Source organism: Bactrocera tryoni, unplaced genomic scaffold (genome assembly GCF_016617805.1).
Source record: "Bactrocera tryoni isolate S06 unplaced genomic scaffold, CSIRO_BtryS06_freeze2 scaffold_187, whole genome shotgun sequence".
Classification (NCBI taxonomy): domain Eukaryota; kingdom Metazoa; phylum Arthropoda; class Insecta; order Diptera; family Tephritidae; genus Bactrocera; species Bactrocera tryoni.
This window is the reverse complement of record NW_024395908.1, coordinates 33,049-57,043: the sequence shown is the minus strand read 5'-3', so window position 1 is coordinate 57,043 and position 23,995 is coordinate 33,049. Positions and strand designations below refer to the sequence as shown.

The following is a 23,995-nucleotide window of genomic DNA, read 5'->3' as shown; positions in this document are numbered from 1 at the left end:
TTAATTAGTGAGTTATCGCATGTTACGAATAGTAATACGACATACTTAACATTAGCAAATATTTACATTTTAATTTTTATTTTAATATATTTGTATAGCAAGCACTTCATTGCTTAATACACCCCCAATACTCTATGTGCCTGAAAGGAACTGGAGAATACCGGAAACCGAACCTGTTGGCCAAATTATTACTAGAATACGTGCTGAAGATCCAGAAAACGATGACATGGTTTTTGGCCTTGAACCACATTTTCTATCTAATTTTAACAATAATAATGATAAGGAAAATTTACCTTTTCGTATAGATTCAGTCAGAGGAATAGTTTACTTGAACGAAAGTTTGATTGGGAGAGTAAGTTCTTATGTACAGTATAAGTGCTATATTTGTTCTTTTTCATGTATCATCTTTACAATATTGCAACTAATGAACTCAAAGAAACGTTTAACACATCTTTGTATTTCAGGGTGGCGAAAACTTTTTTCTATATATCACTGTAACAGATGGAGACTTAACTGCTAAAAATGAAGTATTTGTTAACATCCTCGCTAAGGAGAACGATACCTCGTCTAATTTTCGCGCGCCGCCATCAGTTACGAATGTTGTACAAAATATTTCTCAAATACTACCACCTTTTGACACCTTACCAGGAGTACAGTCAGTACGAAATAAATATTCGAAAGAACGTCCAACCAATCACATACCTTTAAATTTCGATTCCAATCAAGGTTTATTTGAACTAAATCATAAGCATAAATTTCTACGCCCGCTTAATAGCAATAACAATGAACAAACACGACCAACAGGTCGTTTGAAATTGACGCCAATAACTACTATACAACATGAATACAAACACAATCAAAACGACTCAATTTTACATTTAAATAAAACTCAATCTGCCATCACTGTCAATGATGATTCCATAAAAATATTAAAAGATAAGATCTCATACGATGAAAGTTTGAGTACTAATTATTCGACAAAAACAATCGTGCTTCCAATTATATTTACTTCTTCATGCATATTTTTGGTAGCTATTGTCATTTTTGGTTTTCTATATCGAAAACATTTGTGCGCCATTAGTAAAAAATTAAAAAAAAAATCTAAAGAGGAAATGTTTAAGAAATCTAATCAAGACAATCTAAGTAACAATTTAGCTGACAATGGCAGAAATTCAATGGTAATGCAACATTGGAATGGCCCTACTGCCTACAACAATCGCTACGTGCCATGGGAGAGAGATCCTCAACAGAATGGATTGGTAAGAATATTCAATAGTATTTTACATACTTGTACAAAATTCTCTTACTAATGATAACACCATACTTTTGTGTACACAAAAAAATAGGTAACATCACAACTGTCGTCAAATGCCACCAACGGAGCTATACACGATGACGATACTAATGTGACAAATAACATTAATGAACTACAAAGTATTACTGATAATGTTATTGGTTTTTCGATAAATGCCTCCCAAAATGCAGTTGATAACTCAACCTTTAATATGAATGGCAAATGTTGTTGGGAGTTCCCGAGGCACCGACTTAAATTCTTCAATATTTTGGGTGAAGGTGCATTTGGTCAAGTTTGGCGTTGTGAAGCAAACGACATTGATGGTAAATGCAAAAATTAAACCTTCTGATTTTGCAAGTAGATTCGTTAATTTTACAGTTATATGTACATAAATGGTGTGGCAATAAAACAGTGAAGCGCTTTACCTAGCCCGCGGGCGGCCGACTTTATTGCTCTCTCACAGATTCGCTCACACGTATTGTGGAAAATTAATGTGCATTTGAAAATCACTTGATCAACGACTGTTGACTGCTACGCATGTAATTTGTATGTGCGCGCTGATTAACAATTTTACTATGTTTAATATTGAGTGGGAAAACAAGTTTTTAAGTTATACTTCTTATACGAGTTCGGAAAAAATTGCGATAGATTCAGGTAGCGCAACCTTGCTCAATATGAATCTACGCAACCTTGTCCGCGAAGATGTTCGAGCAGCAAGCGAAGCGGTGACAATCGGCGATCGTTTGTTCGTTCGTTTCTTTCGGCACAGCTCGGCTTTTCTACCAACAACACAATGTTGCCATGCTTATGCTCTTGTTGTTTTTGTAGAACAATGTTTCAATTTTTGGTTGGTGACATATTCAATTAAAAAATCAATTCCGTTGGGATTCGAACCTACGCACCTCCTACGTGCTCATCGTAACTTTTGAAACGCTTACCACCTAGACCACCTTTGACACTTGAATTGCATTGTCCTAATTATGGTTTGGTTATGCATGAAAGAAATATACAATGGATCGCCGATTGTTACCTCTTTCCTTGCTGCTGCTGCGCATATGTATGTTTGTGTGCTTGTTCCTTATTGAAGTTATACTGCTTTTTCTTTTCATTGTCTTTCATTTCTGCGAATTCTCAACTATTTTATGTGACCTTTTGTTGAAATACCCTGCGTTGGCCGTTGAAAAATTAAAGCTATACTTTACAGGATTATTTCTGTAGTTAGTCTTCATTTACATTTTTTGAAAATCGACCCGCGATGACTAGGTATATCGTTTTATCTGACAGCGTGAGGTTTAAGAAGTTCATTTCTAATTTTGTCTTGTGGCATATTAGAAATGATGTTTCTTCGAAAATCGATCGCTTACAAGGATAAAACGACTTCTGAGTGGTGATTTTAATGAATAAATTCCTTTTGGTTGAAATGCTCTGCGTTGGCCGTTGAAAAGTTAGGACTATACTTCTCAGGATCATTCATTCCTTTCATTTCTTAAAAGAAATTAATGACCTTTAGAAATATGCATATTTGCATTATTTCGTTGTCATTTCCATATTCGTAGCAATGGAATTTCTATGGCATAAGTAAAGTAATGGCCGCCGATTGTCACCCCTTGCCGCTGTAGCAGCTTCGCCTACAAACATGTGTAAATATGTATGTATGTATACGTATGATCGTGAATACATATCGATTTTTGCGAGAAGCACCAGAAAGTTGTGAAATTTATGATTTTTATACTCTCGCAACAAAGTTGCTAAGGAGAGTATTATAGTTTTGTTCACATAACGGTTGTCTGTGAGTCCTAAAACTAAAAGAGTCAGATATAGGGTTATATATACTTATGATCAGGGTGACGAGTAGAGTTGAAATCCGGATGTCTGTCTGTCCGTCCGTCCGTTTGTCCGTCCGCGCAAGCTGTAACTTGAGTAAAAATTGAGATATTATGATGAAACTTAGTACACGTATTCCTTGGCTCCATGAGAAGGTCAAGTTCGAAGATGGGCAAAATCGGCTCACTGCCACGCCCACAAAATGGCGGAAACCGAAAACTTATAAAGTGTCATAACTAAGCCATAAATAAAGATATTAAAGAGAAATTTGACACAAAGGATCGCATTAGGGAGGGGCATAATTGGACGTAATGTTTTTGGAAAAGTGGGCGTGGCCCCGCCCCTACTAAGTTTTTTGTACATATCTCGGAAACTACCATAGCTATGTCAACCAAACTCTATGGAGTCGTTTCCTTCTAAAAGTGCGTTAACCGACTAACAAAAAACGTCAGAAACACTAAATTTTACGGAAGAAATGGCAGAAGAAAGCTGCACCCATGCTGTTTTTTTAATTGAAAATGGGCATGGCGTCGCCCACTTATGGACCAAAAACCATATCTCATTAACTACTTCACCGATTTCAATGAAATTCGGTATATAATCTTTTCTTAACACCCTGATGACATGTACGAAATATGGGTGAAATCGGTTTACAACCACGCCTTCTTCCAATATAACGCTATTTTGAATTCCATCTGATGCTTTCTTTGTATAATATATACATTAGGAACCAATGATGATAGCGGAATAAAACTTTACACAAATAGGGTATTTGAAAAATATGTAAATGACGTATAATGAAATCTCGATTATCACTTTATCATGCGAGAGTTTAAAATGTTCGGTGACATCCGAACTTAGCCCTTCCTTACTTGTTAGCTTTTGCCATCGTCGCGAAAAGACCAGCTGTTGGCAAAGGCATGCTCGGGGAGATAATAAATTATAATAAATTTATAAAAAGTGAATTTAAGTTTTCTAGTTTTCTTACATACAAAATGATATGCATTTCTGGGAATATCACTAAGAAGTATAACTTCATCCGCGCGTAGGGACTCCACGCACCTTTTTTTTTTATTTTCCGAAAACTTTTTCGGTAATGCTGAGTGTTTAGTTTAGGGGAGTACTATGTTAAAAGACATTATAGCGGAAACCATTCTATTTATGAATCGGTAACGGGCAGTTCTAGAGAATTATTTATATGCCAACTAAAAAAACCGTTTTAAGAGCAATTCATTAATGATTCATTGGGGAAAACTCAAGCGTTCGTTATGCTCAGGGAAAGGCTAGTTTTGCTGTTGCTTTAGAGTTGGCAAAGAAGGGAAGACCATTCGAGGACGGAGTTCTTATTAAAGATATGTGTCAAAAGGTTTTTCAATGTTTCAATACTATAGGTCAGGAAGTTTTCGCTGCTATCAGTTCAATACCTTTATCACGGACAACTATAACTCGACGAACTAAAGTAATAGGCCGACATATTTATAATATGACTATGCGAAGGGTGCAAGAAAGCAAGTATTTTTCCATATGTATTGACGAGAGTACAGATATATCCGATGTGAACCAATTAATTATTTATGTAAAAACGGTAGATGAAAACTTCGATACAAAAGTGGACTTGCTTTCGGTTGTATGTATGCATGGCCATGTGACTGGTAACATTCTGTATAATGCTGTATATTCAACGGTCCTTGCAGTCTTTGATATAACTTAATTAAGTGGCATATGTACAGATGGTGCTCAAGTCATGGTAGGTAGAAATGAAGGACTTTCTGGAACTCTAAGCAAGAACGGATACAATTTCCCTTTTTTTCACTGCATTATATGTACATCAACAAGCCCTATTTGCAAAGTGTTTGAATATGACCTATGCAATGCAAGTTTCTGTAAAAATTATAAATAGGATTAGGGGAGTCCGAAATTCTTTAAAGCATAGAAAATTCAAGAAGTTTTTAAAAGAAATCGATGCAGATTATGGTGACCTCTTACTTTTTATATTGGCTCGTTGGTTAAGTCGCGGAAAAAGTTTAAAGCGAGTTTTTGATTTGCGCAGGCAAATTGTCTCATTTTTAGAAAACGATTCGTCAGCAGAGTCCCAAGAACTTCTTATATCTTTTAGAGATCCAAATTTTATATTAGATCTAGCTTTTCTTGTGGATATAAGTGAACAAATTAATCAGTTGAATTTGACCTTACAAGGTCGCGATAAACAAATATTCGATTTAGTCTTAGCAATTGAAATTTTCACCATAAATTAAGCTTGCTTATTAATAATTTTAAAGAAAACGACCTCACTGAAGAACACGCTTTATTGTAGAAAAATATTCTAACCATGCAAGGCTGCAAGAATATCACCCATCCCTGAAGTATTGCAGACTAATTTTCATAACCGATTTCATGACTTTTATAAAATTAAGCAGATTATTGAAATTCATAACGACCCTACTGGGTGTAATACTTTCTGGGGTGAAAGATGCAACGTGATTTATTGTTGCCTCGTGAAACTGGGCAACAGTTTTGAAAAAATCTGAACGACAACTTTTATCCGAAATTAAAGAGCGAAATGTGGAAACTCTTTTCAATGTTTGGAACTTCTTATTGTTGCAAAGTTTCGTTTTCCACTTTGAAATTAATAAAATGAAATACTAAAAATAAAATTAGCGTGCGGCACCTTGAAGACTTACTTCGTATAAAGTTTTGCGGCTCCGAACTAGATTTAGATAAGTTGGTTCAAAACCAGGAAAATATTGATTTTTAGTTTTTTGATACAGCCGTTTAGGTGAAAACTTCAACATAAATTCAATATTTAAAACTTTTGGAATTTTATTTTCTTTTTGACACGTGAATTGTCTTTATTTTTGTAATTGATAAAAAATTAATAAGGAATTTCATTAATTTCACAATTTTCTTAAAGTTGTCGAATCACTTTCAAATTTTTTTATATTAATTAATACTAAAGTCTTATATTTTTTGTGGGTGTAGCAGCAAGCTCTCTCATACTCCAACACAAGCACACAGTTTGGTAGTGTGCGTTTGGGCATCACTGCAATAAAAGTGCCCATACACGAGCACACAAGTGCGTTCGATCGGTATGAATTCGTTTGCCCATACACGAGACACAAATCCATTTTGCGTTCGTTCTTCACAGAGTTAACATGTGCGACAGGGAAGCGGAACATTTCTTCGAATCTATTTCTAATGTAGCACTTTTATCTATTTCTTTGTATTTCGTTAATAATTTATTCCAACTTTTATTTTTCTCAATTTTATTTTTATATTTATCACTTTTCATTTGCCTAATTGCCAATTCATTTTTTTTAAGATCAATAAATTCTGATACGAAAACTTTATTAAGGAGGGAGCCTGCTTTAGAAGCTTCAAACAATCGATTTGTTTTTTTTTTGCATAAATTTCTTTAAAAATTATCTAAGAATATGTCCCAAAGTTATAGATGAGAATTCGAAATATTACCGAACTAGAAGGGAAGTGACCGAGCGTCTAGCAGATATGTATGTATATGTATGAGCGCTTGGGCAAAAAGCGAAAAATTTCAAGCGCGCTTTTTCATTTTTTCATTTATACGATAATTCTTAATTGGCGGGCAGGATAGAAAAAAACTGAACGTCGTATGGAATTGGGGCAAAGTTTATTATCATTGGCATAAAATTATCCTCTATTTAAACTAAAAAAATTAAGAAAAATCAAGTTTCAACAAATTTTTAAACAACATAAAGTAAAATTTTTTTGGTCAAAAGCCACTTTTTATTCAATTTTTAAAAAATTTGTAAAATTTTACACTTTTTTTGGAATTAGCTTAGTTTAACTAGAAGATAAATTATTAAAAAATATGAATCTCTTTAAAGTTTTTGTTTCCGATAGAAATTGCGACCTGCATCCTGCCCGCCGTCCGAAAAATGTACATGCGAGATGCATCGGGTAATTGCTTCCCAAAGGCAGAATATCAAAGATTTCGTACCCAAAAAATTTGTGCAAGATGTTTAAATTATAACTATAAAGCGTAGAAATTTCGCTTGAATCAATTATTTCTTTCCCTCCCAAAAAAATCTTCAAAAAAATCGATTTTTTGAAGCCTCGAAAGCAGGTACTTAACACTTGCCATTGTTCGTCCGCGATCTTCACTGTTCGGCGATACGAGAGAAATGATATTTTGTGCGCACACAACACCATACACGACACACATGTGGGCGCACCGATCGTAAAAAATCAAACATTTAAATACCTTCCGATGTTTTTTGGAAAATGAAAAACTTTCTTAAAAAGTTAAAAACATTGATTCTGCTTGTGGATTATTTTTATTCGGTCTTTTAAATTTTTATACTCTCGCAACAAAGGAGAGTATTATAGTTTTGTTCACATAACGGTTGTTTGTAAGTCCTAAAACTATAGAGTTGGGGTTATATATACCAAAGTGATCAGGGTGACGAGTAGAGTTGAAATCCGGATGTCTGAATGTCCGTCCGTCCGTCTGTCCGTCCGTGCAAGCTGTAACTTGAGTAAAAATTGAGATATCATGATGAAACTTGGTACACGTATTCCTTGGCTCCATAAGAAGGTTAAGTTCGAAGATGGGCAAAATCAGCATACTGCCACGCCTACAAAATGGCGAAAACCGAAAACTTATAAAGTGTCATAACTAAGCCATAAATAAAGATATTAAAGTGAAATTTGACACAAAGAATCGCATTAGGGAGGGGCATAATTGGACGTAATTTTTTGGAAAAGTGGGCGTGGCCCCGCCCCCTACAAAGTTTTTTGTACTTATCTCGGAAGCCGCTATAGCTATGTCAACCAAACTCTATAGAGTCGTTTCCTTCAGACATTTTCATATAAAGTTCAAAAATGGATGAAATCGGACAATAATCACGCCCACCTCCCATACAAAGGTTATGTTGAAAATCACTGAGAGTGCGTTAACCGATTAACAAAAAACGTCAGAAACACTAAATTTTACGTAAGAAATGGCAGAAGGAAGCAGCACCCAAGCTTTTTTTAAAAATTGAAAATGGGTGTGGCGTCGCCTGCTTATGGACCAAAAACCATATCTCAGGAACTACTTAACCGATTTCAATGAAATTCGGTATATAATATTCCCGTAAGACCCTGATGACATGTACGAAATATGGGTGAAATCGGTTGACAACCACGCCTTCTTCCAATATAACGCTATTTTGAATTCCATCTGATGCCTTCTCTATATAATACGAGTATATACATACATTAGGAACCAATGATGATAGCGGAATAAAACTTTAAACAAATACGGTATTTGAAAAATATGTTAATGACGGATAATGAAATCTCGATTATCACTTTATCATGCGAGAGTATAAAATGTTCGGTGACACCCGAACTTAGCCCTTCCTTACTTGTTTTACATTAAGTCGAGAATATGATATCATGTAAATGGCCGCTGCCACAGTTGATTGTCATTTGAGCCCTTTTTATAGCATTTTCCATCGCTTTGGCCAGAACTTACGGCCATAGGTCCTCACATTCTTGACGGATATTGTCTTTAAGAGCTACAAGAGTCTGGGGCTTGTTGACATAAACCCGCACCTTCAAAAAGTCCTACAAAAAGAAGTCTGGAGCGGTCAATTCAGTCGATCTTGCTGGCCAGTGCAAATCGCCTCAACGGGAGATTAGGTGCCCGGGAAAAGCATCCATTAAACGAAAGCTACTCTTGTTACACTGAAAACTGCGTGGGTTGCTCAATATACGAGAAATAAGGCATAAACAACTTACCTCTTTTTAGCAAAACAATAGTGCATGTGGTTTATTATGGTTGTCAGGTTATATTAGGAATTATTTCTCTCATTTTAGTTTGATGTGATTTAAAATCGTGTTTTTTTAATATTTTTAAACCATATTCATTTTTTACTTTTAAGTTTGAGGGGTTATATACTTGTACAGTTAGAAGGCCGAAAATAAGCGAAATTTCCATTACTTTTTGTGAGATAACTTTTAAATTTATTGATCCGAAAAATTTGTGCACATGCCATGGTATTTTTGAACTGAAGTTTAAGATTTGGTATTATAAAAATATATATTTGGAAAGGAACTACATCTAATCTCCGGGAGCTCCTCTGAAAAAAGATGTTTTGCGGTCAAAGTAATGTAAAATCTAACAAAACTAATCGAAGGAATAAGCAAAATAAAATTTTTTGAGCTATGTCAATGCCATCGTATATGTCATACAGCTCATCGTTTCATCGAATGCCATATTCGCCGTAGCCAACGCGCCGACTCATCAGATGTTGTCATCGTCCACGCCTCTGCACCATATAGCAAGGCCAGAATAATGAGTGACTTGTAGAGTTTGGTTTTTGTTCGTTGAGAGAGGACTTTACTTCTCAATTGCTTACTCAGTCCAAAGTAGCACTTGTTGGCAAAATTTATTCTACGTTGGATTTCGAGGCTGACATTGTTGTTGCTGTTAATGCTGGTTTAAATGTAGACGAAATTATCTACAACTTCAAAGTTCATCATTCAGTCATCGCGGCATAAAGGCAGCTCCTTTTCGTGCTGTCAAAAACAGCTTTGAAATCGACGAAGAGGTGTGTGTCGATTCTCTTCTCACCTGTCTTTTCCGAGATTTGGCGCATGGTGTCGATTTTCCAGGTCTAAAGCCACACCGATAAGGTCCAATCAGTTTGTTGACGGTGGGCTTTAACTTTTCACACAATTCGCTTGATGGAACCTTGTATTCGAAATTTAGAAGTCTTATCGCACTGTAGTTGGCGCAGATTGCGGGGTCTCCCTTTTTATGGATTGGGCAAAGCACACTTAAATTCCAATCGTTAGGCATGCTTTCGGCCGACCATATTTTAGAAAGAAGCTAATGCATGCTCCTTATCAGTTCTTTGCCACCGTGTTTGAATAGCTCGGCCGGCAATCCATCGGTCCCTACCCCTTTGTGCTTCAGACGAGTAATTGCTATTCGAACTTCTTCATGGTCGAGCAGTGAACGTCTGCTACATCGTCCATAATTTATGTATGCTCGGAGTATCGGTTACCAGACACCTATGGGGGTTCTACAAGAGTATGCTCCGACCTCCAAACCTTTTGTTAGTCGCCGCATCTTTCGTAGACTTTTCGAGCTTGACGTCTGTCGGCCAGCTTGTTAAGCTCTTCATTCTCACGCATTTGCGTCTCGCTTACCACTTCAACTCTCCGTATATATCCCATACCGCACGTGTTCTGGTCGATCGCAATGTTTAGAGGTAGGCAGTTTGTTTCCTCTCCTCTGCGTCACGGCACTCCTCATTGTACCAGCAGTTCTTTTGCATTTTCCGAAAGCCAATGGTTTCGGTTGCAGCTGCACGTAAGGAGCTTGAATTGTCGTCCTACTGTTCCCTTATTCCGAGTTGTTGAAGAGTGATTTCAGAGAGTAGGAGTGCACGATGAGAAGAACGCACAGAGGCGGGTGCGAACAATTCATCTACCGGGTTGAATGACAGTACTCGGAAACAGAGTTTCTCTCCCACCACGAATCATACACCGAACTTGCGCTCCTTTATATGGCCACTGTAGTAATTGCTACAAGGACGGCGGTGATGTCAGCCTCCACTCTAACGTGGATATCAACCAGCTGGTCAGCGGCACCTTCCCAATTCTAGTTATGACACTTTATATGTTTTGTGGGCGTGGCAGTGGTACCATTGCGCACATCTGCAACACCGACCGGTCTTGAGTACCGGTAAATATACATATGTCGCAAGTTTCATCAAGTTATTTTAAGCTTTACTCAAGTTACTGACGGATTGGAAAAGTTACGCACATACATATATGCAGGTGAAATTAATAAAAGCGTTATAAAAAGAGTGTTACTGTTAGTTTTATACTAGAATTAAAATATCCCTTATTTGCCTATTGATAATGGTGAGGGTGCTACCTATGTTCAGAGTGGGCAAGTCCTTAAAATTAATGTGTGTGTGCATCTACTAGCAGCTCCCGAGCGAAACTATATTCTAATTATAAAATAGTAAACAATCTCGTAGTTCAATTCATTCTGTGAGGGATAAAAAATTAAAGTGATGGAAACCAATTATTAATAAACGCTCATTTCTTTATATTTTATCAAATTATAGGTATAGAAGGGGTTACAACTGTGGCTGTGAAAACTTTAAAGGAAAACGCTACTGAAAGCGAAAAGAAGGACCTTATGACTGAAATTGAGGTAAGCACAAACCTACTACAGCTTACATACTAGAACTAATTGTTTGGAAAAAAATACATTTATTATTAGTACAAACACTATATAACATGTTCAAAGCATTTCACCTATCATAAAAAAAAACATATCTAATTATTCAGATCTTGAATTTCATATGCTGAATTTGTATCCACATACTTAAGTACTTACTTATACATATGTATATATAATAAAATAAATAAGGGCTTTCGGCTATAAACTCATTTGCGGTGTCTACGCAAATATAGTAGAAAGAAGGGCTAAGTTTAGGTATAACCGTAGTTTTTATACAATTGCAACTTGATGGGATGAAAGGCGAAGAGATACTATATATTTAACAAGTAATAAAGGGCTAAGTTCGGATGCAGCCGAACATTTTATACTCTTGCAACTTGCAGGAATCAAAGCATATACAAAATCAGACGGATGTTTGGAAATCCTGGTACTGGTAATATGGGGGCTACGTCAAGTTTTCGCCCAATTGTATCCACCCGATTCCACCCACTTTGGATATATAGAATTACTACTGCAGGAAAAGGATTCTGTCTGAATTTCTATTGCATATCTCACACATTGACCGCTATTTTCGAACAAAGGTTTTCTATAGGTACTGGGGTCCACATATTCGGTACCTAGAGTCTTTAACTGTTTTGGTTGGATTTCAACAATTTTTTGTCATAAGATGGCATACACTAAAGGCATTATTCGTGCAAAGTTTAATTTCGTTATATTTATTGCTTCTTGTTATGTGTGGAAACTGGAAACTGAACGAATGAAGCGGAATTTAAAATTCTGCAATATAGGAAGTGGACGGGGTTACAGTCCGATTTCACTAATTTTCACATAGTGACATACGAAATGGAAAGAATTTCACTTTCTAAATTTTGTGGAAATCGACCATTCGGGTCCCGAGATATGGGATTTCACAAAAAAGTGAGCGATGGCACACTCATCATCCAATTTTCGCACCGGTTCCTGTAAAGCCTTGTCATACAGCAAGCTTTTACGTTTCTGGCGTATTTAGTGAGCAGGGTTTTCATTCGCTTTTATCCATTTTCACATCATCGGGAAGATTCCTTATAATATTCGTTGTAGGCGAATTTGGTTGTTGTAGCTTTACTGTTTTAATATGCTATCCACAGTTGCCCCTTGCTACTGCGATCCACTGCGTCATATTACAGTTTTATATCTTAATTTAGTCCATAGTTATGGCACTTTATAGGTTTTCGGTTAATGGCGATTTGTGAGCGTGGCAGTTGTCCGATTACGCCCATCTACGAACTCGAATTTGTTTTTGTACTAAGCAACCCACTTATAAAGTTTCATCAAGATATCTCAATTTTTATTCAAGTTACAGCTTGTAAGGATGGACGGATGGACGGACGGACAGACAGACTGTCAACCGGATACCAATTTTTTCGTCACCCTGATTATTTATATTACATATATATATATATATATATATATATATATATATATATATATACCGAACGCCGTTACCGGAATAATTAAAAGTCTTGTCGCGACAGGTAATTTCAGTGTATTTGAAATTGCGCATCCCTAACTATTTTTCGTGTCTCAAAACCGCTTGAGAATTTTCATAGCGCCCAAGCAGGGACAAGTGCGCAATTAAAAAATTTAAACTGAAATACACTTAAGAAGTGTAAAACAAGTACATTAATTAATATTTCAAACCAATTACCTGTGTGTTTAATTCCTTTCGGATCTCTGTTTTCGGTCAAGTGAAAGTGGTGAACAAATATAAAAAATAAATATAATACTGGTGTTATATAATTAAACACATAAAAAAAAAAGAATAAAAAGAATCAATTACGTGCATATACTTACGTTAAAGTGAAGTGAGTGATGTTTTATGTACAGCGGCAAATCTTTAAAAAAGAAGTAAAAAAAAGGTAAAATTACCTGCAATAAATAAAATATACATACAAATTTCTATACATAACTATATACGTGACATAGTGTGGGCTAAAATTTTCTACTACCTGTGCTACCAAATTTCTAAAACGAATAAAAAGAAGTTAAGGAGAAGAAACGTGCATTGTGGTTGCTGAAAAGAAAATCATATAAATACATATGTATGTACTAATTATTACATTCCCGCTTTTTACCATACTATTAGAACATACATACATACATATGTACAAGTTCTTGCAAAAGTAAAGAAAGTGCTTAACTGAAAAAGAGACAAACAAAACATATGTACATAAGTGTAAGGAAACTGGGAAACGGTAGGTACAGTGAGTTACAAAAAAATTCCACCAAGCGTTTGAAGTAGTTTCGCTTGAAAGTACAGTGACAAAAAAGTTAAAAGTGCAGTCTTAACGCTATTTTAAAAAACAAAATCAAAGAAAAAAGAAAACGCTATAATCTTTAGTGCCGCTAATTTTCCGTTGGGTCAAAAGTGCCGTGTGAAGTGCCGCAATAGTGGAACACATAACGTAACGTTTCAACATTTTCGTCTCCAGTGCTGCTACATCTCCACCAACGTCTACGTCACCCCCAACATTGCCGCTGCGTCAACGCTATCATCGCCGCTGCCTCAACGTTATCGCTGCCGCTGCATCTACGCCAACATTATCGCTGCTGCTGACCGTCGTGGGAATGCGCTGCAACTGCATCATATGCCAAAGGGAAGTGAGCGCCGGCAAACAGCCGACGCACCAGGTAACGATTTCGGATTATAGAAAGTGGTGCAAATAAAAGAAAATTCAAATAAAAAACAAAGTGCACACTTTCAGTTTTTGGCTCTCCCTTTTTGTTCACTGTATTGACATTCATATGTACATATATAACAATATATACATATATTATATACTATACAATTTATATATTTGAACCCCACGTATGTTTATATCTAAATGTATAAATTTAAAGTGAATCAAGGGATTTTGCGGTGGCTCTTTATTTTAAAATAAAGGTGAAAAGTTCTTAATTTCAAAATTGAATTATTATATTTTTTTCGCAATTTTTTCGATCTGTTTTCGCGATTATCGGTCGTTTTTTCGCATTTTTTGTCGATTTTATATTCGAAAATTCGAGTCGAAATATATTTGTTGCCAACCTTGATTGCACATTGGTTTGGCTTTCGTATACTTGGAAATCGATATTATTTTGTTTCCTTTTCGTTGTCGATTCTTAATATATTTGTTGCCAAACTTTATAACAAACAAACTTTTTCGGAAATTTTATTTAAACAAGCAAAATGAGCAAGCCAAAGCCAACTCTCGCAAACCTGTCTCCAAGTAAGGAGTTGACTGACTTAAAGTCATTAAGACGTCAAATAACGGTTGCGAAAATAGTATTTTGCGCATTAAAACGGGCCTTCTCGAAAAGACTATGTTTTTAGATCCAATCGAATTGGAATGTCGCTCGATATATTAAATTCACATAGTGAAAAATTAATGAAATGTCAATCAAAGATTGAAGAAATTGATGAAGACGACATGGCCCGAGGGGAGTTAGAGGACATAATCGTTGAAACGAAGTCCATAATAAAGTCAATTTTAGCGAAAAATAAAACTTCACTTGCCGAAACATCTTTTGTAGCTTCTCACAGCTCAAGACTCCCTAAAATGAATTGCCCAAATTCAAGGGAGAATATTCAGAGTTTAAAAATTTTATGAGTTTATTTGAGAGCTGGGTTCATAATGATTCAAATATCACAGATATAGAAAAATCTAACCATTTGGTAAATTGTTTATCTGGAGAGGCTTTAAGAACAGTTAAAGCGTTTCAGATGTCGCATGAAAATTACCCGAAAGCGTTGGCAAGTCTCAAAAAGGTTTATGATAATAAATGTTTGATTTTTTTCAAAGCCATCCGCACCTTCATTGCGTTCAATGATTGACGAAGTGCCAGCGGTATACGATCGCTGGGCGATGAAATACAAATAACGAACGAAATAATTATACACATTGTAATGACAGAGGTTGACCCTGCCACCCGATCCAAATGGGAAGATTATGGGATTATGATAAATTGCCACTGTGGAAGGACTGTGAAGCCACCCTAAATCGAAGATACCAGCAGCTACCAGCGGAATGAGCATCACACTCAAGGACGAAGCCCATACAAACAAGCAATGCGAGTCATGGGAAACAACAACATATGGACAGGACCAAATCGGCGCTAGTTGCAGCAAATACGAGGCAGCCTCCTTGTCAGCAGTGCAAATCCAAGGACCACTATTTGACTGCCTGCCCCACCTTCAAAGCGCTTCCGGTGCAACAGAGGTTCGAGTTCGTGAAATCGTGCCCTTATGCATAAACTGTTTGCGTAAGGGGCACTCGGTCTCTAAGTACAGAGCGGATCGAAGTCGGGTGTGCAATCGATCGCATCACACACTGTTGCACTAGTATCCAGTCTCCTTCTCTGCTGCTCTTCACCGGCAACCATCAACCACACATGCCATGCATACAGCCAGTATGCCAGATCGGGACATGTTGGCAACAGCAGTGGTTCAAGTGAGGACCAGCTGTGGAGATTACCTGGTCCTGGTCAGAAGTTGCGGATTCGACGTCAGCACAAAACATTAAGCGTAATTGGAATTGGCAATTCCAATACTAAAGTGGGAGCAAAATTAAGCGCGTTTGTTAAGTCGCGGTAAATAATGGGCACAGAAGTTGCGGATTCGACGTCAGCACAAAACATTAAGCGTAATTGGAATTGGCAATTCCAATACTAAAGTGGGAGCAAAATTAAGCGCGTTTGTTAAGTCGCGGTAAATAATGGGCACAGAAGTTGCGGATTCGACGTCAGCACAAAACATTAAGCGTAATTGGAATTGGCAATTCCAATACTAAAGTGGGAGCAAAATTAAGCGCGTTTGTTAAGTCGCGGTAAATAATTACGAATTTTCGGCGAAATTCTGGATAATGCGAAGTATTTCGGCTAATCATCCAGACCATAATATCAATGTTAATGGCTAGAAAATTCCGCACAATATTGAATTGGCGGATCCAGAATTCCACAAATGTAAAAAAGTTGACATCTTATTGGGTTCAGAAATCTTTTTCGATCCTCTAGCTGTTGGTCAGATTAAAAATGGTCCTAATCAACCAACATTACAGAAAACCCTTTTCGGGTGGGTTGTATCTGGCAAATACGTCAGCAATCTTAGTTCTCCTCCCAAATTACATAGCACATTACGCCAAGCTGAAGACGATTTAACGTCAATAGTTTCAGTAGTCCAAAAATTTTGGGCTCTAGAAGAATTACCTTCAGAATCAAATGGCATCAAATTAACACCAGAGCAACAAGAGTGTGAAAATTTTTTCATCAATACTACTCAAGTATTGCCTTCAGGACGGCCTCAAGTCAGAATGCCCTTTAAAGATGACCGTAAGTTACTCGGTCACTCATATGAAACCGCAGTTCGGCGGTTTCAGGCCCTGGAGAGAAGGACTTTAAAAGATCCAGAACTTTGTAGAATGTATCTGGACTTTATGAATGAATATAGAGCACAGGGCCACATGAGTCCAAAAACAATAAGATCCCAAGTGAGCCACACTACTTCATTCCGCATCAATGCGTTTTAAGACCCGAGAGCACAACAACCAAATTACGTGTCGTCTTTGATGCTTCGAGTATGCACTAACAGCGGACATCACTAAAATGTACCGTCAAATAATTAAGCATTAAGAAGACAGAAATTGTCAGCTTATTGTGTGGAGAGAGCATCTTTTTGAGCAAATTAAAATTTTTCCTCTTAACACCGTAACATACCACGCTGCGCCTGCTCCATTTCTCGCAGCACGGTGTTTGCAAATGCTCAGTAATGCCAATACAATGAAATAAATATCCACTCGGTTCATTGGCCATCAAAAGGGACATTTTTGTGTGGATGATTTATTAACAGGGTCCGAAAATTTTGAGTCTCTAGATCTTTTGAGAAGTGAGGTAATTGAAATATTAAACTCGGCCGGATTCAACTTAACGAAATGGTTTTCGAACCACCCTAATTTTTTCGACAGTGATTGCTTTGAACAGTCATTGGGTTTCAATGACAAAAGTTCCACTAAAACGTTAGGAATCCATTGGTTGTCGAAAGAGAATTTGTTTCGCTTTGTTTTTGACGACAATTTTAATAATCTGCGAGCCACTAAAATAAATATATTGCCAGTTTCTGCTCGCCTTTTTGATCGCCTTGGGTTACTAGCCCCACTAGTTACCAAAGCTAAAATCTTATTGCAAGAGCTTTGGATCCAAAAAGTAGATTGGGATGAGTCGATTTCATTGCGTCTTGACACAAGCTGGCAGAACTTTAAAGCCAACCTAATGCAGCTCTCATCGATAAGCATTCCTCGTTACGTAAACGTTGAGTCGAGTGCCGTCTGCCAAACACATGGCTTCTCCGACGCCTCAATAAGGGCGTACGGATGCTGCATATACATACGAAGCCAATCTGCTAGTGGTATTAAATGTAGGCTGATTACTGCAAAATGTAGAGTGGCTCGCTGAAGACCAAATCTCTTCCGCGTCTTGAGCTCTCGGCAGCACATCTTCTTTCGAAATTATGGTGAAGAGTAGCGCCTATGTTGAGTCGACATTACGAAAATATTACATTTTGGACAGACTCTGAAATCGTTTTACATTGGATTAAAACACATCCATCCTCACTACAAACCTTCGTCGCAAACAGAGTGTCCGAAATTCAAGAGTTGGCTGACAAAGTACATTGGCGGCATGTGCCAACAAATCAAAATCCTGCGGATCAAATGTCTCGGGGTTGTAATGTGGACGAATTGAATAATTCGATATGGTTTGGCGGACTTCAGAATTTCCGGATGTTATTCAAAAATTGCACAAAGGCACCACCCTACCCGCAAACTTGCAAAAACTCAACCCGTTTTTGTGTGAATACTCGGATAAGTCGCTATCGTTCAAATTAATCCGAGTAGGAGATCGCCTATTAAATGCACCTCTCCCATTCGATGCCAAATTTCCGCTTTTACTAAATAAAAGTTCGCACTTCATTATAACGTATTTACGGTTCTTCTTCGAGAACGCATATGGCTAATTAATGCCCGAGAAGCTTGCAGTAGAACCGTAAGAAACTGTATACATTGTTTTCATTACAAGCCGAAGTTGCAAAACCAAATAATGGGAAATTTGCCAGTCGAAAGACTTCAAACACTACGGCCCTTTCTTATATGTGGAGTAGACTTTTGTGGTCTGATATACACAAGCTTGAAAATACGCGGTCGACACCCCGTAAAGCTTATATTGCAGTAAAATTGTTTCCCTATTCCCTACTAGTTCGTAGCCTCGCAGATGTTGTAGGGCATACCCATTTTGGACGCATGTTCTCCAAATGTCCAATGCCCTGTTATAGTAGCAGTTAGTATATAGTTACTGTTCTTGGACCTATGTAATAAGTCCTTTGTTCTTTTCTTGTCATATGTTGGCCATATCTGTTTAGCTATATTGCATTTTGTTATATTTTTCCATATAATGTTTGCTAATCGTTGAAATTGTAAATTAAGCTCTCTTCTGATCAATCCTAGCGGACTTGGTATCCACTCTGCGTCGGATTCGTTTAGGAAAGCTTCCGTGTTTGCCAACTCGTCTGCTTTTTCATTGCTGAAAATGTTCCTGTCGTCGGGAACCCAAATCAAGTCTAGGTGGAGCTTGTATTCTAGTAAGCTCAGTGCATTCCTGCAGTGAAGGACTATGCTGGAATTAGGGCGACGACAAGGCCAGGAGAGTCTTGTATATTGTTGATTTATGTATCCTCTCGTAGTTAACCAATAATGCTTCGCAGGCCTTCTCTATGCCCAGTACTTCCGCTTGGAAGATGCTAGCCGAGTTCGTTAGGCGGATAGAGAGAGAGAGAGATGTCCAGATCGTCGCAGTCCATTTTGGATCCATCGGTATATACTGAAATGGTATCTTCCTCCCTATTATGCCCCTTCTCCATTCACGTCTGGAGGGTATCCTCACCTGGGAGAGTCTATTGAAATCCGGCATTGGGAGAATGTAGTCAGATTTATTGACGTTTACACTAGGTTGGTTTAGGATATCATTATGTCCATAGTTCTTCTGATTCCAACCTCCCAATTATTTTATTTTTATTGCAGAACATGCTGCAATTTGGTGAATATAAATATAAATGGGAAGCTGGTGCAGGATCGTATTAAGCGCGTCAGTCGGACATGACTTAATTGCACCAGTAACACCTGCACATGCTGCTCTTCGTACTCCATTTAATTTTCTGATGAAGTGCTAAAGAAGCTGGTCACCATACCAGTGCGCCATATGTAAGTATTGGTCTTATGACAGACGTATACATCCACATGATTATACTAGGTTTAACCCTTTCGCGCTCATTGAGACAATATATCCCACCTGCATTCGAAATGCTATATCTTTCTTTTCTAACTCAAATGTCCTAATACAAGACTTTAGTTTTGTTTATGATAAAAATCCCTCCAAATGTATTTAAAATTGGCAGGACAAAAGTTGTCAAAAGTACGTATGAATATAAAAAATATTCAGAACGGTGAAATTTATACAAGTTTTAAATTCTTGGAACATATTGTCCCAATATGAGGTAAATATGGGACTTATTTGTCCCAATATTCTTTTTAACAGATGTCGAAAAGGGAGTACACAGAAGAAGAGATGGCAGATATATTTTGCAAAAGCTCCAACGATGAAGATTTTAGCCCTTCTGAAAGCAGCTATATGCCTTTGTTTTATAAAGAATATATTACTGAAACAGGTGAAGATGGCAGCGAAAAACAGCCTGAAGACGACTTAGGTGCAATTTTCGAAGAGGAAGAAGAACTGTTGCTGTTGCTAGCTGGACTAATCTAACGGAAGAGGTGAACTTTGAACCCAAATTTGAAATGCCTTTATAAAGAGATCTGCAAGTTCTGTTAATTTTTTCTCGAGGAGCTACCGAGTTCAATGCATTCAGAAATCTTTTTCCAAAAAGTTTGTACGTTTTCATCGCACAGTGTACAAATCAGCGAATAATTGCGAATAAGAAAACTGAATAGAGAGAAAAACGCTAATAGGGCCCTAACGGATGAACATGAAATATTGGTATTTCTAGGTGTAATAATTGTCATGCACTACAATCATTTGCCGTCTTATTATTGGGTCAAACATATGCCAATCAGAAATGCAATGATAAAAAATAGTATTTCTCGGGATCGCTTCACATTACTTTCTTCGAAGTTGTATTTGAATGATTTCCATTCATCGACGAATGCATGCCAAAATTCAAAGAGCGATCTAGTCTAAAACAATACATGCCTATGAAGCCAATTAAGCGCGGTGTTAAAATTTGGTTGCGATGCGATGCAAAGACCGGATATACGTACGATTTGAATGCTTGGTAAATATATCACTCCAAATCTTGCTGGTACACTTGGTGGAAGGGTTATTACAAAGTTAGCTAATACTATCTGTGAAAAGGAAGTGGCTTTGCATTCGACTGATTTTTCACATCAATTTCACTAATGAAAATTATTCCTTTTCCGTCCGTTGGAACATACATATATGCGAAATCGATGGGAAACTCCGTAGTTCGAGTCGCGACTAGTACGTGGGCAAAGCCAGTTCCAAATAAGACGCGATGGTATGTATAATGACTACGCGTTGGATGGATTCCAAGAAAGTTACTTCTAACTACCACAACCTAATAATATCCAACGTAAACAGAAAATAAAAGAATGGTAAAAAGAAACAAGTTGAATGTCCCTTAGCTATTGTGGACTACAACCAAATAATGAACGGCGTAGATCTGGCCGATCAAAAATCAGCGGCATACGGTCTAAATCGAAAATCTCAGAGGTGGTGGAAGAAAGTATTTTTCAAAGTTCCTCAATCGCAAAAAAACATTGTTGAAAAGCTACAACATGTTTTAAATAAATATGTTTATAATATTTCAAAATTAATGGTTTTTGAACATGAGACATTCTGATTGGGACTTATATATATATTTTCACATTTTGAAAAAAAATGCCACAAAAATATTCTGGAAACTGAAATAAAACTCCTGCGCGAAAGGGTTAAGGCCCCAATTTTTACTGATTTTCACGTGTAGTAGGCCATATAAGCTTTATGTATTATTTTTTCTTTATTTATTTTCCAGGACAATTTGGTGTCAATCTCCACCCCTAAGTATTTAGCTGAGGGGGATAGAGAGAGTGTTGTACCATTTAGCACGGGAAGTTGAAATTGGGGGATTTTGGTTTTGGCTGTGAACAGCGTCAGTTGTTTTATTAGGGTTAACACCTAGCCTAGCCCATAGGTATAACCTGCGTGGTGCTCTTTCCATGATTTCTCTGACTGTTGTTCAACATGCCTGATACCAACAACACTATATCATCTGCATATGCTACTGCTTTCACCCATCCACCGCTTAGTTGGAGTAATATTTCATTCAGCGCTACAACCCATAGAAGCGAGGAGAGGACCCCTCCTTCAGGTGTCCCTCTGCTCACACAACTTCTTTGCGTTGCAGCGCCGTTTGATGCTATAATCTTCCTTTTCTAAGCATCGATTGTATCCATCTGCAGGCAATATTTGTGTGCGCTTTGGATAGCATTTTACTCAGCCTAGTGGATTCTCTGCAACTTTCTACCGAAGAGCAGAAAGATCGCCATGAGTCCGTTTTGGCTTTCCTGATATCTTTGTCGGGTTACTAGATTTTGGTTCTGAAACTCTCATTGAAAGCTTTCCTTAGTTGTGTTCTCAATTTCTTAAGATCACTCTTCCACCAAAGCGGATACTTTCTTTTTTTATTTATCTTCTCTACCTCTGTGACAAATTTATGAGGATTGCTGATACCATTTTTGCATCCTTTTATAAGACGTATTGTTGCTATTCTTGTAAATTTTTCCCATGCTGTTGTTCTAGGGTTTCGATATTTGAGAACAGTACTGAATATCTCGCGAATGCTGAAGAGTATCCACGGGGGACCCGATATGGAAGGCTCATCGGACACCCTACAGTCCTCTACAATGAGACTATCTGTCTCTGTTGAGATCGTGAGGTTCAGTATTTCCTTCTAACCCGAAAACCTGGGGAAAATAAAAGTCGGTCTATCGCCCTTGATGCATATATTTAAATTGCTATTTAAAATATATTGTAAGAGTGACTCAGATTTGATTTAAAAAATTATTGCTGGGATACTTTTGTGTAATGCATAACTATATTGGTTTGCTCAGCCATGTGCAGGAATAATCTTTAGGGAAATATTTTTAGAAAATATTATTTTCTACCAGGAATAATAATACCCAACGATTACCCCTTCCCGCCACATCAAGACGGGAGGGGCGCGATCCGCAAACGAGAGGAATTAGCTGAGTTATAAAAGGCAAGAGAGTTTTAAGCGTTGCGATCTTAAGCTGCTCAGCTACAGAACCCAACATTTCATCAGCCTAAATTAAGACTTGGAAGTTTATTATTTTACGTATTTAGAGTAGATTAAATAATTTTTTTAACGACAAAGAGTAAGTCCTTTAGATCAAATGTGCTGGAAAGAGAATAATTTGTTCAACTCAAAATAATAGAACTAGAAACTTTTAAAAGCAAAAGTATAAAATGCCTGGTTGAGCGAACGGGAACGTAAAAATTAATATCAGACGACAGACTGACCCTTTCATAAGTTTTACAAGAAATATTATACCATGAAATGACTAGCGAGTGTAGGTAGATTTATATGTATGTTTTAAACGATTATTACCATACTACATATGAGGAAAATCCCAAAGAAAATAATTTAAAGCAAAAAGTAAAAATTTGTTTTTTAACGGACTGTAACTTCTCCGAATAGGCTTGATAACTAGGGTTCCATATCGCTGAAGCCTACTCTAGTATATAAAAAGAATGTTTGTAGTATGCGGATCCCTAAATTCTTTAGACCAACGTTTAACAATACTAAGAGCCCCTTAGCTTTAAAAACTACGGAAAATGCATGAAGATTAATGGCATATTGGATCTAAGCTAAAGTTTTGTATAACGTATGAAGTAGGATCTACAGATTACAGGCATTTTATTTCTAACACATCAAGACTCTAAGTTGTTTAAGTCTGTTTGCAACTAACATTTTTCACTATTTAAAGTACATGACTTAAAAAGTTTTACATTATCAGCATATAACAAAACTATTGAATACTTAATACAGAAGACATAACATTAATAAATAACAAGAACAGAATTGGACCAAGATGGCTACCGTGATGAACTCCTGAAGGGACATTAATTAAACCGAAAAAATTATCGTTAAATATAACTTGTTGAAATATAACATTTTAGAAATGTCGGTAAAAACTACGAAGTTTCAGTTTATTCCAAAGAATTGAGTGGTTTACTTTATCAAAAGCTTTACTAAAATCTGTGCATATAACATCAGTATGCCTATTCTCCGCAAAGCTCGTTGATACATGTGTCCAAATTCTCGCAAATTATTGACTGTGGATTTCCCTTTACGAAAACCGTGCTGAGAATAAGAAATTAATGGAGAAATCCAGAAGGTTATTTCATCTGTTATAATTGCTAAAAAAAAGTTTAGGTGTTGCTGATAACTTTGCTATTCCCCAACAGCTTTCAATGGATGACCTAAATCCACTCTTACGAGTATGTAAAGGAATTATAAATAACTTTTTTCATATAAGTATGTGGAAATAAGCCTT

The 23,995-nt window shown here is 37.0% G+C and overlaps 1 protein-coding gene and 1 pseudogene across 3 annotated transcripts in view; both read left to right on the top strand.

Annotated features, from left to right (window-relative positions):
• LOC120780139 (tyrosine kinase receptor Cad96Ca) overlaps nt 1-23,995 on the top strand; it is a 58,867-nt gene that overhangs the window by 1,855 nt on the left and 33,017 nt on the right. For 2 of the 3 annotated variants that reach the window (XR_005705817.1, XM_040112427.1), the window contains exons 2-5: nt 99-352; nt 465-1,259; nt 1,347-1,617; nt 11,224-11,312. Coding sequence is in view for 2 of the 3 variants with exons in the window: in XM_040112427.1 (XP_039968361.1) it covers nt 99-352; nt 465-1,259; nt 1,347-1,617; nt 11,224-11,312 (1,409 nt within the window). In the remaining variant the exon portion in view is untranslated. Of the gene's footprint in view, nt 1-98; nt 353-464; nt 1,260-1,346; nt 1,618-11,223; nt 11,313-19,426; nt 19,605-23,995 lie in introns of those variants that run through there. The other variant, XM_040112428.1, reaches the window with a different exon arrangement.
• On the top strand, nt 2,482-2,683 carry LOC120780141 (annotated as a pseudogene).